Source organism: Talpa europaea, assembly GCF_964194135.1.
Source record: "Talpa europaea genome assembly, chromosome: 11".
Taxonomy (NCBI): domain Eukaryota; kingdom Metazoa; phylum Chordata; class Mammalia; order Eulipotyphla; family Talpidae; genus Talpa; species Talpa europaea.
In genome coordinates this window covers 97370652-97384496 of record NC_140078.1, presented here as the reverse complement: position 1 = coordinate 97384496, position 13845 = coordinate 97370652, and the positions used below count along the sequence as shown (strand labels likewise).

At 57.9% G+C, this 13845-nt stretch overlaps 1 protein-coding gene across 2 annotated transcripts in view; it reads right to left on the bottom strand.

Moving 5' to 3' along the window:
• Positions 1-2195: 2195 nt before the first annotated feature.
• The window catches only part of FBLN2 (fibulin 2), a gene marked incomplete at its 5' end in the record, with an annotated part of 34801 nt that continues 23151 nt past the window's right edge, over positions 2196-13845 (bottom strand). For both annotated transcript variants that reach the window (XM_084246876.1, XM_084246875.1), the window contains 9 exons: positions 2196-2579; positions 3252-3375; positions 5538-5666; positions 6123-6239; positions 7365-7490; positions 7817-7945; positions 8070-8213; positions 9958-10095; positions 11607-11741. In XM_084246876.1, coding sequence (XP_084103002.1) covers positions 2222-2579; positions 3252-3375; positions 5538-5666; positions 6123-6239; positions 7365-7490; positions 7817-7945; positions 8070-8213; positions 9958-10095; positions 11607-11741 — 1400 coding nt within the window. In that variant the 3' untranslated portion in view covers positions 2196-2221. The remainder of the gene's footprint in view (positions 2580-3251; positions 3376-5537; positions 5667-6122; positions 6240-7364; positions 7491-7816; positions 7946-8069; positions 8214-9957; positions 10096-11606; positions 11742-13845) is intronic.

Genomic DNA, 13845 nt, shown 5'->3' with positions numbered 1-13845 from the left:
TCCCCAACCCTGTGCTCCCTGCTCTTCAGACACGCACTGCCGTGTCCAGTGCGCTCGTGAGATCAACTGACACCAGAAACACTCTCCCTACACAGACCCTGTCTATGGGGCGGACAGAGAGGCTGGGCTGGGGCTGCAGCCACAAGGGGGCACCATTGCCGCACGGACGTGCCAGACTGGGGCAGTGCGGGCCAAGATGTTTCCATCCTAGGGACCTGCAGAGCAGCAGGAGGGGACAAAGTGTTTTGCAGACATAGAATTCTAAAATCACCAGACCTTGGAAACTAAGTCAGAAGGAAACTGTTTTGTGAGCACCCTGGGTGGGTCATGCCAGATGCTGTGTCCGTATTGCTCGGCTATCAGCACAGCAGGTCTGGGGGTGCAGACGGTGAGGGATGAGGGCTGTGGTACCCCCACCCACTGATGGGTAAATGAGACCCAGGGAGATGAGGTCAGCACCCCAGGTCTCCGGGAACCACCCGGGGGCAGGGCCAGTGGCTGCGGGTAAGGTGCTGCCCCTGCCCTCCCTGCGTCCCTCTAACCTGGCTTGTGAACATTCCCTACCTGGAGAATGACTGTCCAGGGCTGCTAGCCCCGGGCTCCCTGAAAACCAGAGGAACAGATGGAACAGAGTGCACGGGCAGTGAGAAGGAAGCCCCAGCTTTGGGTGCTCGCCCCTAGAGAAGGAGCCGTGGAGGAACAGAGTGGGGAGAACAGGCCAGGAGACAGAGGGCCCGCCAGGGCAGGCTTTGGGCCACAGGCTTCAGAGTTGGCTGGCACCGATTGTTAAAAAGCTTAAATTAGTCACCACACCTTAAACTGGGGAGATTTTGCATCAAAAGGTAGTGTGGGAACTTCCCTTGAAGAATGGACACATCTGGCCGAGGGTCTGGAATGAGCATATCTGGCAGAAGACCTGGCTCCTGGTGGGCAGCAGGGCAGGAGCTAAAGCGGCCCCTCCACCTGCACATGCTTTCCCATGGCCAAGATCCCCAACAGGCCTGCTTCTGTCTGCTTTTGACCTGGGCACATAGTATTAAATAGACTTTGCGTCACTAGTTAGTGGGTGTGCACATGCGGGGCATGAAGCGAGTCTTCCCTTCACCATGGGAAGCACTGAGAGGTTGGCTGCGCTCGGGTTTCAGATGCTGGTGCTGCCCCACCCCCACCTTCATTTTCTTGGAGACAATAGCCAGGTTCTCTCTGCCTGGCTCAGAGGGCGCAGAGGGCAGACATAAGTATGGGAGCCTCCGATCTGGGTGCAGAGGCCCCTTCTCACCTTCACTGTGGACCTTGAATATGTCCCTCTGGAGCTCAGCTTACCCCCAAACCCCCCTATGGCCCCAACTTAAAGCCCCAGACTTAAAGCTCCATCTACGGTGGAGAAGTTCTCACATCCTCCACGTTCCTCCCATCATGTGACCTGATATTTTTGGTCTCGAGACAGGGACCAGAACTGGTGTCCCTGGACCTCTAAAGTGACGCCAAGCTGAGGTCCATGTTTGGAGAAAGGGAGGGGAGAGGAGACAAAATAAGCAGTGAAAGAAGCAAGGATCCCAAAGCTTCCACCACTCCTTTCACCACCAAGGGGAACTCCTGGTTTGGGGTTAATTCCTGGAGTGAGACATCCAGGGAAGTCTTAACAGACACTTTGACCTCGCCAAGGAGCCCAGATAACCCGATATCATCAAACTCACTTTACAAAATAGGGGGGTTCTTTTTTCACTTTTTTACTTTATAGCCCTTTTGTACTAATGAATATTTTCTTGCAATGTATGTGGACTACTTTTGTAATTAAACAAAACACTTAAAATGCTTTTTTAAAGTAAAGAACTAATCACAGTGGAACATAACATGGAATATCAAGCTTGGAGGCAGTCAGGTCACCCAGCTGAGTTCAGAAGCCCCAACGTGGTCCCTGTTCCCAGTCTTCGGTCATCCACCGCCTTCAGTGCTGCCACTCCACCTACAGGGACCCGCGGTGACCTTGAACTGCCCTCCAAGCTTCCACACCCCTCCTGCTGCCAAGCCCTCTTTCACGGGAGGGGCACTGGAGAGGCCCAGGAACCCTGGAGGAACCGGGTCAGCAAAATTAAGTTAATTTACAGTCATAGTGAAAACCAGCACAATAACCCAGCCCCACCCTGGCGGGGCTGAGCAGCCATAGAAAGGTGCCCTGGGGCAGCGGAGGGCAAAGGCAGCCCCATGCTCGCAGGGGGCCTCACAGGGCGTAGGTGGTGAAGAAGATGTGCATCTTGGCCAGGAAGGTGGTGACAGAGCCCTGCCGCCAAAGCTTCATCTCCACATCCAGGGCGAAGTCCCGAGGCTGGCGCACCGCGCGCTGCAAGTGCACCACCCCCGTGTAGGCGTTGAGCCGGCGGGTGCCGAAGAAGCCCTCCTCGTTGCCCTTGGTGATGGTCAGGGAGATGGTGTCCCCCGCGAAGACCGGCACCGGGCTGATGCGGAAGATCTGCGCTGGCACCAGGAGGCCAGTCTGGAAGTTGAGCTGGTAGTAGGTGATGCGCGCGGGCGAGCTCTGGCACTCTGCGAAGTCGTGGCACGCGGTGCGCTCGCACTTCCTGCGGGGGGAGGGGGCTGGTCAGCAGACAGGCGGGGCCCACTCCAGGCTTTCTGGACCTGCCGGTCCAGTCCTGACTGTCCAGGACACCACAGGCCTCACAGCAGGCTCCAGAGCCCTCGGTCCCAGCTCTGCCCAGCTCTACCCTCACCAGGGCCTCTGGCCTGCACCCTACTGGCCAGAGCTCAAGAGCTGAGGCCTATCGCCCAGAGCCACCAAGGGAGCCCCGGGGGCTGCAGCCCGCTGGGAGCCTGTGGATGATGCAGCCCCAGGAGACCTGGACTGGGCCCCCCCCGACTGCAGGTTCCTGACCCGCCAAGCTGTGTGGGGGACTGCGCATCACGGTCAGGTGCGAGATGGCAGCATAATGTGTTACACAGCAATAGATGTGTGTGTGTGTGTGAGAGAGAGAGAGAGAGAGAGAGAGAGAAAGCAAGAAGGAGGGAGAGGGAGAAGGAAGGAGGGAGGAAAAGAGTGTTTCTGAGTCTCACCAGTTCCCCTCTCTGAACCCTCTGCGCACACTTTGATCTGTACCACGAGAGGTCAGTTGAGTCACAGACCCACAGTTTGGCCTGTGACTAGCAGAGGTATGAGAGAAGGCCCAGCAGTCCCTCATCCTGTCCCCGGCAGCAGGACGCTGCAGCATCCCGGCCAAGGCCAGGTGGGCACTCACGTTTCGGAGACTCGAGTGTAGTTGGGCGGACAATCGAAGCGCAGGCAGCGGAAGCTGCCCTGGATGTTATGGCAGGTCTCGGCCTCAGAGCAGTTGTGTGTGCCCAGTGCACACTCGTCCAGATCTGGGGGGAGGAGAGGAGGGCAATGGGAGGGACCCCCCACAACTGGGGACCCCAGTCCAAACCACCCCAGCCCACACTGGAGACTTGGGTCTTAGAATTGCTGGTCCTGAGGGGAAGAGCTCAGCTCATGTGCTCCCCAGTGCCACACACGCCCCAACCCACCATTTCAGATGCAGGAGCTGAGAGCTTTGCCTTAAAATAGAGATCGTCTTATGTCACGTCCTCTGATGGCTTCCCACAGGCCCAGAATCCAAATCGAAGTTCCTCCATAGAGGCTGAGCCCTCCACCTTCACTTTGGCCTCCACCTTGATCTGGCTCTCAGCTGCTCCTCACCTTGGCCTCCACCTTGATCTGGCTCTCAGCCTCTCTCCTTCCATTTGGGCTGCAGTCCTCATAGAAACCTTTATGTTGCCCCGATGCTCTGACCTTTCCCACCTCAGGGCCTTTGCACATGCTGTTCCTTCTCTACTTTGCCCATGCTGGCTCCTTCTCATCATACCAGTCTCAGCTTGTGGGTCACCCCTTGAAGGACACACTCCCTGATCACACTCCAGGGGTACCCCACCTGTCACCCTCCATCCCATCCTATTTCATTTCTGTCCCACTAGCCCTGCTCTTAAGCACGCATAAGTTACTCTGTCCACTCTGTTTCCACCCCTGCTCCTTATGTGCAAATCCCTTGCAAATCCCGCCTGAGATGCACGGCTCTGAAGGCTGCCGGAAACTGCAGGCACATGCACACTTCCACGCTCAGACAGGCTGAGCACAGGGAGATGCTCACGCATGCCCACCCAGAAACAGGCACAAACACACGAGGGAGACGCCCCAAGGGGACGGGCCTCGCTGTTCTGCATCTTGGAGAGGTGGGTGACAGGCCGGAGGGGTGGAGGGCAGCCCTCGAGCAAGTGGGGGCAGAGACCTCTGGCTGAGGGGGAGGGGGCCAGGGAGAGACCATCCTGAAGGTTAAAGGCTCACCCTTTAACCAGAAGGCCCTGACTGACCTCCCTGGACGTGACCCCACCTGAGTGTGGCCATCGGGGCACAGAGCCTCCCTTGGTCTCCACATGAAATCACCCCTAGAAACACAAAGTTGTATTTCCCTCACAGCTCAGGTCATGCCAGGTGAAATCCTTACCTGCAGCTGCTTTTAATTTAAAATCTGAGGGCTTTGCAGCCAGGGAGACCAGGCCAGCTTCTGTGAGCCCAGTGGTTCTCTGTGTCTGTATCCACCTGCTCTCACTCCAGGCCTTTTCATTTAATTTGGCGTTTTAGACCCACCTAAGTGAGGACTCCTTCGGCAGGGACTAAATACCCACCCTGGTGGGCGCAGTGCGCTCTGCCCCACTCCACCCCAAACAGCCCTGTGTTCTCTTCTACCCTGGTGAAACAGGAACCAAAAACTGCTGGTTGAGATCTATAAACTTGATCTTAGAACCCATTTACAAGCAGCAACCAGCAGCCCGACAACACTGGTCTAACTCCATGGCCTCTGAATGCCAACTCGACCCCCGGGCCCCGGGAACATCAGGACCTGCCATGGCGGACCAAAGTAGCAACTCTGGGGCCGGGGGCTCTCAGACCCCCAGCCACACAGCCTGGAGGAGGGCAGGTGGATGGTGTCCTTCCTCCATCCTCCCTGGTGGACTCTAAGCCCCTCCACCAGGGGCTTAGTGCCTTGCCAGGCCCAGGATTTAGTGAGCTCAATAAAATCGACTGAACTTGGAATCACGAATCTCCAGCTAAGACAGTCAGGTGTTATAGAATATAGTCCAAATCCAGAAAAGTAGTCCCCTCAAATGTAAATTTAACAGGTGACCAGCCCACCCACTTACAGGTCCCCCATGACGGGGAACCCCCCACTTCCCCAGGAACCCTGAGGCTGCTCTTCTCCAAACTTCTCCCTAGAATTCCTGTCCTGCTCCCAGGGAAGGGTCCAGAGCTGAGTTCAAGCCTGGAAGAGTCTAAGCTGGGTAGGCCAGCAAAAAGACTGTCACCTTCCTTATTCCATACATAGACCTATGTTAATGTGGCCATCAATGGTATTGGCCATTTTGTGCTCATACACCTGATGCCAGATCCCTAAGCACACAAGCTGTGTGAGGCTTTCTGTGTGTGCCCAGAGCCTGCCTTAGTCCCTCGTGGACAGGACTCCTTTGCTCACCCTTGCAGGATCTTCCATTGGCCGTCATGGTGTAGCCCTGCTCGGGACATGCGCACTGGTAGCTCCCCGGTATGTTGAGACAGCGGAAGGTGCAGAGGATGCCGGCACCCTGAGCACACTCGTCAATGTCTGTCAAAAAGAGGGTCAACTCCTCATCAGCCCCTTGCACCTGAGGCACAGCCACTGACAGACATCCTGTCCCAGCCAGGGAGCCCAGGGGCCCATTTTATAGATGTGGACAACAGGATTTAGAGAGAGGACCCAAAGATCACAGCAAAATTGGACTCTTATTCCAGTGCTCACTCTCTGGAACCGCTCCATAATGATGCCAACCAGTGGAAGGGCACCAGTATTTCATTTAATCCTTCACCCCTCTGAGATCAGGACCACCTTCTCTATTTTACAGAAGAAGAACTATAGTCAAGGTTGGGAAGAGTCACCCAAGGTCAGAGAGCCAGGAAATCACAGGGTTGAGACTCAAACTCAGATCTGAGGCTAAAGCCTTTGTGAGTCCTATGTGCCCCAGGAGCCCAGCACACGGGAAGGGTTGCCTCTCGGAAAAGCGGCCTGGCAGAGGAGAGGTACCTGTGCAGGTGTGCCCATCCTCAGCCAGCTGGTAGCCCTGGCGGCAGTAGCACTGGTAGGAGCCATAGATGTTGGCACACTCCTGGCTGCAGCGCTGGGTCTCACACTCATTCACATCTGCAGGGAGAAACTGAGCCTGGTCATGGTGGGTCCTCCCCTCAGAGAGGAGGGCCAGGCTGACCACCTGGAGTCTCATCTTGGGAAGCCATGAGTTCCAGCCTCCTATGGGGCCACTAGGGAGTGGGAGGCCCAGAAAAGGACAGGCAGCTGAGGCAGGGCAGGGCTGAGGCTTACTGGTGGAGTCCGGCCTGCTGCCTGGAGGAGGGCGCCCTGGTGGGGAGATGCTGGCCTATAGCACCTGGTCCAGATGGGAGGGGTCATCGCCTATGTACCTGTTAGGACCTCCTGGGGCCTCCCTGCCTGCCTTGATCCCTGGGGCTGGTACTGAGTGGGAGTGTGGGGGCAAGAGCTGGCGTAGCTGGTGTGCATGAGTGTGGGCTAAAGTGTGTGAAGAATAGATTCATGCCTTAGAGGGACCTTCTATTGGACTCTGACCTCCTTGCAGGAAGGGACTTGCCTTTCATTCTCCCAACCAAGAATTGCTGAGCTCTTGGGACATGCCAGGCCTATATCAGGCCTTGGGACATGGCCATGAATTGTGGCCAAAATCTCCCAATTGTGAAGCCCTGCTCATGTGTGTTGGGGATGATGGCCAGGGTTGGGGGGTAGGGATCTAATGAGTAAAATACCTAGTAGGTCAGAAGGTAGCAGGTGCTGTGGAGAAAGAACAGAGAAGGGGAGTTGGGGGGAGGGGGCTGCAGCTTCAGAGCCACATGGGGGAAGCATTCCAGGGAGAAGGGGCAGCATCAGCCATGGCCCTGAGCAGCGAGGAGGCCTGTATGGTCAGAGCAGAGCAGAGTGGTCAGGGGGAGAGCAGAGAGGAGGGGAAGTCAGGCTACGCAGAGCCTGTGAGCCACCGTGACCCAGTCTAGATGACTGGCACCTTACAGCACAGGTGACACTCGCACAGAATGACAGGGAGGGCGCGTGTGTGAACTAGTCGATAACCAGGTGGGTGAGCGAATCAACGACTCGTCTCCTCCCCTGGGCACTATGCCCTGCAGGCCAGGGGCCACATGGGCTCATCTAACCCCACCTGAGGTAGGATGCGGTAGGATGCGGAGAAGTGGCGTGAGGCGGGGATAGTGGGGTGAGGCATGAGGGGGCGGTCGGGTCAGGTACCTTCGCAGTGCTTGCCATCCGCGGCCAGCAGGAAGCCGGCGGCGCAGGAGCAGCGGTAGGAGCCCGGCAAGTTCTCGCACGTGTGCTGGCATAGGCGGCCCGACGTGCTCCAGCACTCGTTCACGTCTGGTGGGGGGGCGGGCATCAGCACAGGTGGGTGGGCGAGGCGTCCTGGAAGCAGCTCCCTCCATCCCCAAGTACCACCCTGATTGAGGGGGGAGGGGGCGGGGGGGCGGGGAGGGGGAAGGACCCAGACCCCCAGAAGGAGAGACAGGAAGGGACCCTGGCAGGAACGGGCGTGACAAAGACCTGGGCAGCAGGGAGGCCTTCAAGCCCAGAGGTCCAGGTGTGGCCGGAGAAAGGCAAGAGGAGGGGCCAGCGGTGGGGGGACTGGGCGGGTAGATGCCCCTCAGGGGAACTGCACGGGGGTGCGGTCACCAGCCCTCACTCACCGACGCAGCCGCGGCCGAAGGCGTCCCGCTGGAAGCCGGCTTTGCAGTCACAGCGGTAGGAGCCGGGGAGGTTGTGGCACACCTGGCCCTCACCACACTGGTGCACCCCAGTCTCACACTCGTTCACATCTGGCAGGGGGAGGTGAACAGGGTCCCCTGAGGCCCGGGCTCGCCCCCCACCTGGGCCTCCCAACGGGCCGGGCACCCAGAAAGGCCAGCAGCGGTGGGAGGATAAGCGGGCAGCTGGCCTTACCCACGCACTTGTCCCCGTCCTGGTTGGCGTGGTAGCCACGCGCACAGAGCAGCGGGTTTCTCTGGCACGTGTAGGAGCCCACCGTGTTGATGCAGCTGAAGCCCGGCCGGCACGGGTCAGTCAGCGATGTGCACTCGTTGATGTCTGCAGGAGAGGGTGGGGGAGACGGAGAGCCTGGCATCTGGGTCCAGGGCCACCCCAGGAGGCGGCCAGTTCTGGAAGCCAGACCAGCCCAAGTCTGTGGGTCTGGCTGTCCGCACCCACTGACCCGAGGCCTTCAGCTCTCAGAACCCAGGCACTTGTCCGGTCACTGCCCACAACTTCTCACAGCTGCCTCCTAGTGGAGCAGGCGGAGGAGAGGTGCCCTGAGAAGTCAAGGCTGAGTCCCAGGATGCCCACAGCCGCCACACACCCGCCAGACTGTTAATCTGACCATCTCTCCTTCCCACACTTTGCCACAGTCCCCCCAGTGGCTGCGTTATCCCATGACATCTGGGCACAGCCCTGCTTCAGGGCCTTTGCACATGTTGCTCCCCCTCCCTGGCCCATACTGCCCCCTGATATTTTCATAGCTCGCTCCCTCACTTCCTTCTCTGGAGGTCCCAACATCACCTTCTCTGGATGTTCTCCTGATCATGCTAGGTAGAAAAGCCTCCCCTTTTAAAGTGCTTATTTTCTACCTGATTTATTATTTATAAACACCCTTGAATAACTGCTGTATTTGAGTATTCCATCTCTCCCCCTCCAAAACATCCTATTAAATTTCTGTAGCCTCCCAACATCTGGAACTGTGGCACATAGTAGATGCTCACGAAATGGGTCTGTGACTGAATCATCAATGAATGATGGCAGCCGTAGACCCCTCCCGCCTGCCTGACCCTGGCCAGGGTCCCAGGGCAGACCCTAGGGAGTGTTCTCACCCCCTACCCCAGTCTGGAGGCACTGTTGGGTTCACACAGTGGGGAGCTCTTAAGGAGGAACCTCAGGGGGGAGCCCCAGCTCCCAAACTGTCAAGAAGGCCCCCCAAAGCGTCTGGGGAGTCTTCAGATACTATCAACATCTCTCTACCTTGGGGCTTGCCTGTAAGACGTGGATGCTGTCCCACAAGTTAGTTTAGTGAGTAAATGGTGTGACCAAGCTGTTCTAACTCATCCCTTATTTCTGTCTGCACCCCGGAGAAGCCTAGCACCGGCCTCCTTTCCCTCTCCCTGGGGACTCGCTCTCTCCCCAGCCATGAGTGCAGCAGGGATCCCACCTACAGGTGCAGTCTGTCCTGCAGGGGACACTGGTGTCTCAGCTCCAGGCAGGACAGGCCTGTGCTGTGGGGAAGGTGGGGCCTCCCTACTCTGCCAGTAAGTGGCTATTCACCAGGGGGTGAAGAGAGGTGGGGAGATGTGGGGCCTCAGATCCACTCGGGACAGCTAGGCCAGCATGTGTCACACTGCCGCCTCTAGCCACTCCGCAGTGGAATCTGAGGTGGAGTATTGAGAAGTGGCACCCCAGAGGTCACACTAGCACATTCTGCAATGGGAACACTTCCGCGAGTGCCCCATGCAGCAGGATGAAGCTCTGTGAAGTGAGAGAGAAAGGGAGAGAGAGAGAGAGAGAGAGAGAGAGAGAGTGTGTGTGTGTGTGTGTGTGTGTGTGTGTGTGTGTAGCAGGCCAAGATATAAAATATACTCTTTACCGTTGGCTGGGTAAAGGTCAGACAGCTCAGGTAATAAGAGCTTCCATTTTGCAAGTTCTGCCGATACCCACCAAAACTGGAAGAGCAAGAATAGCAACCCGGGTCTTGCTGATCTCAAAAACCCTCAGAGATCCCCCAACACCCTGACTCTTCCCAAAGGCCCCCACGGCCAGGCACCACAGCCCCCCTGGACCCACTCACCCACACAGTTGCCCTCGGGGTCCTGCAGGAAGCCTGCCATGCAGCGCTGCTTGGCCTGGCAGTAGAAGGAGCCCTTGGTGTTCTGGCACTCGAAGCCCGCCTGGCAGTTGTGTGTGCCCAGCTCACACTCGTCCACGTCTGCCACACAGAGCCAGGGGTCAGGGCAAGGTGCGCAGGCGGTGCCCGAATCCCTAGGGCCATGTGTCCAGGGCTTGTGGAGATGGCACTGGCAGCAGAGAGGGTTGGAGCTCCCGAGGGTGGATCTGTCACACCTGGATGCCCCGCTGCCCCCACTCCTCCCCTGCCCTTGCTATATGGGCCAGGTGAGTCTCTGCCCCTCACATCTGCACAGCACCCCAGTTTACAAAGCACCTGCCCTACGCTTTCCCTCCTGCTTCCTGCATGGCAAGCTCGTCAAGCCATTTTTACAGACGAGGAAACTGAGGCACTCATGGAAAGGTGCACTCTCTTCCTTGGCCACCAGGTGGACGCCTGTGCATCCGTCTGTCGTCTGTGCCCCGGTTCTTCCTTCCGTCTACCCTCTCTCTGTCCCCAAGGTCCCACCACTTGTGCACGGCAGCCCAGGGTCTGGAAGACGCCAGGCCAGGTTCCAGTGCCCCAGACTAACCAGGAGGTGTGTCCCCTCCACTCTAAGGCGGGAGCGGAGCCCGGAGATGTGAGAAAAGCAGGGGTGCTGGGCAGGTGCAGGGAGGGGCACCTCCCCTGGGGTCTGGGTTCTCAGAGTGGGACTGGCGAGAGTGGAGTGTGAACTTGTGCATCAAGAACGCTGGACTCATCTCTCCTCCCAGTTCACCCTGCCCCCACTCAGTGCCCACTCAGGCTACACATGAGCTCTTAGCCCACTTCCTGGGGCTCAGGCCTTGAGGCCGCTCAGCACATTCCAGGGCTCACAGGTGAGCCCTTCTACAGTCCTCCATGCTTCTGGGGGCTTAGCGTTTTAAAAAATGCCTCCCTGCTGGGCTCCAAGCCTGGTCGCTGTGTCACACTGCAGGATGCTTGCTCACCCTGAGGCTCCAGCATGGTCGACCCTCTTCTCCCAAAGGGCCTTGGCACACTGTCCCCTCGACCTGGAGCACCAGGTCTCACCCCCAGCACTCCTCCACTGGGGGCTTCTCTGGACCCCGCCCAAAACAGCCATAGCCACTCCTGCCCTCAAGCAAGTGGTGGTCTCTGGTGGAGACTCCCAGGCCCACTGCGCCCCGCCAGACACTGAAGAGATGCTGTTGCCATCGCCCCATGGAAAGTCCCCTGCTGCTTAGAATGCTAGAATTTTCTGTTGAAAGGGACAGATGCGATGCTTCCGTGAAGTTCCACCTCAATGCACAAACTGGGGAGCCGAGTCATAGGGAGGGGAAGGGCACGCAGACACCAGCAATGGTAGCAGAGCCAGGGGCATACCCGGGCCTCCCCCACTGGTCCCAGAAACCCCCTGTGCCCCAACACCATCAGCTGTGGGGTCTTCCCACAGGCAGTAAACCCAAGTGCTGAGAACCTGCTAGAGGGAGAAGGCAGGGCAGGGGCGGGGGCTGCAGGTGAGGGGGGTGGGGTCGGACTTGGTGGGGCGGGGCTGGCAAAAAGGCGGGGCGGGAACGCCCTGGAGGTGGGGCGGGATGGGCCCTCCAGGTCACCTGTGCACTCGCCGTCCTTGAGCTCGTAGCCAGGCTCGCAGGTGAGCGCCTTGAGGCAGCGGAAGGAGCCTATGGTGTTCTCGCAGTGCTCGCCGCGGCTGCACGTGTGCAGGGCCGTCACACACTCGTTGATGTCTGCGGGGAGGGCAAGGCTGTCAGAGGCCACAGGGTGCCCACGGGGACGCACAGCCTGGCCCTGGAGCTCACCGTCCAGAGCGGACGCGGCTGCCTTCCACCTGTCTCTGCATCCATTCATTCAACAAAGATTTATGGAGCACCTGCCAAGCACGGTTCTTGGCAGGGGGTGAACAAGACAGAAATCCCTGCCCTCCTGAGACCCAACAGATATATCAACATGTAAGAGGGAGGATAATCATGTGCAGGGGTGGGGGGGACACCAGGAGGGCTGAGGTGCACAATTTTAAGCAGGAGATCTGGGAAGCCTCCTCAGAGAAAATGACATTTGAGCAGCACTTAAAGAGGCGACAGAATGACCTGAGCTGGTGTTCTGGGCAGGGGAAGGCTGATGCCTGGGCCCTGAGGTGGGAGCCTGCCAGGTACTTTCAAGGCCATGCAAGGGCCGTCAAGAGGGGGTGTGGCTGCCCCATAGAGAAGAGAGGTGTGGAGAGAGGTGGGAGCCACAGAGGGTCCCAGTGGAGGAGGGAAGTGGTCTGACTTACTTGTAACATGTCCCCTGGCTGGGTGTGAACACTCCAGGGGGTAGGGGGGGAGGCTGAAATAGGAGGTGATGGGGTTTAGATCGCCACCCCTAGGAGGGGGGAGAAGCAGTTGTGTTCTGAAAATATTATGAAGGTAGAACAGACAGGATCCACCAGGGTTGAGATGGCGATGAGGAAGAGGAACCAGAGGTCTGCAGAGTTCTCTGGCCAGTGGGTGGGCAGGTGGGAGATGGCTGGGAGGAGCAGGCTTGCAGGGAAGGGGGGAGCCCTGTGGCCAGGCTGAATTTGAGGCATGCCTCTGAGTTCACGGAAGGGGCCTACATGGAGACTCTCATTTAGGAGTGGTCAGCTGCGGTGGTGACCTGGGATAGGGCACCAGGAGGAGAGAGTAAGTCCTGGCTTTTGAGCTAAGCAGCTGAGGAGGGGAGAAGCCTGAGGAGAGAGTGAGCGTGGGGCATTGGGGGAGGACAGATGGCTGGGCCTGTACTTGGACGCTATGATGGCTGGTCCAGGGCTCCCTCCCTGCTCCAGAAGGAGCAGTGATTGCACACTGATTTGCTCATTCCTTGGACACAAGCTAACTAGACCTACTCTGTGCTGACTCCAGGTGGCCAAGCCATTGTGTTGACCACAGCATCCCCCCAAGAACTGCCAGCCCTGGGGTGTAGGGGTGAGACACGAGCAGCTAGAGTGGATGTGAAATGCTGCACAGCCTCCATGCCAGGCCAGAGCACCCCCACTCTAGGTCTTGAGCTGCTTTTCAGGGATGATGACATCTGATGACAAGGAAGATGGGGACCAGCCAGAGAAGTGGGGTGCAAGGCTGTGGGAAAGGAGACTCTCCCAAACTCACAGGTGAGCCAAATGAGTCGAGGCCAGACAGATCCTGGTTTGGGTGGGGACAGGGCAGAGGGGAAAGGCGTGTTTGGGCCAGCAGTTTCCAGGGGAGACACATTCACAGGCCACAGAAACACCATGTCCTGGGAGCACCCAGAGCTGAGAGGAATCATGGAGGTGAAGAATAGCAACCACACTAATTGAGGTCACTAGGGGTAAGGGGGATTGACAGGAACTGCCATTCCATCGTCCTGTGACGCTGGACAAGGAAATGGGTCCACTCCCCGCCTATTTCTCTCATCCCAGCTTGCCCGGAGCACTTTGTGTAGGGGCCAGGACAGGGCTCAAGGGGAATGGCACAGAGTCAAACCACAAAGCAGAGGGGAATCCCCATGGAGGTCACGTGGCAGCTAGAGGTCCTCTGGGCTCAGCCCCAGCCCGTACTGCAACACTATGAGCTTACATACTTCCAGCGATGGGGAGCTCACTGCCAAGGCAAGCTACCTTGGTACAATGTTTTTGTTGAATAATGACATCCACACTAGTAAGATCCTTATGTGGTCTAGCTCACTGAATCTCACTGTGATACTTTGAGGTGGGTGCTGTTACCATCCATTTCACACATGAGGAGATTGAGACTTAGAGGCCAGCTAAGGTCTAGGAGAATGATTATCTGAGGCCTTTTAAGTACAATGTGGCTGCAGCAGCCACATTCCTCATGC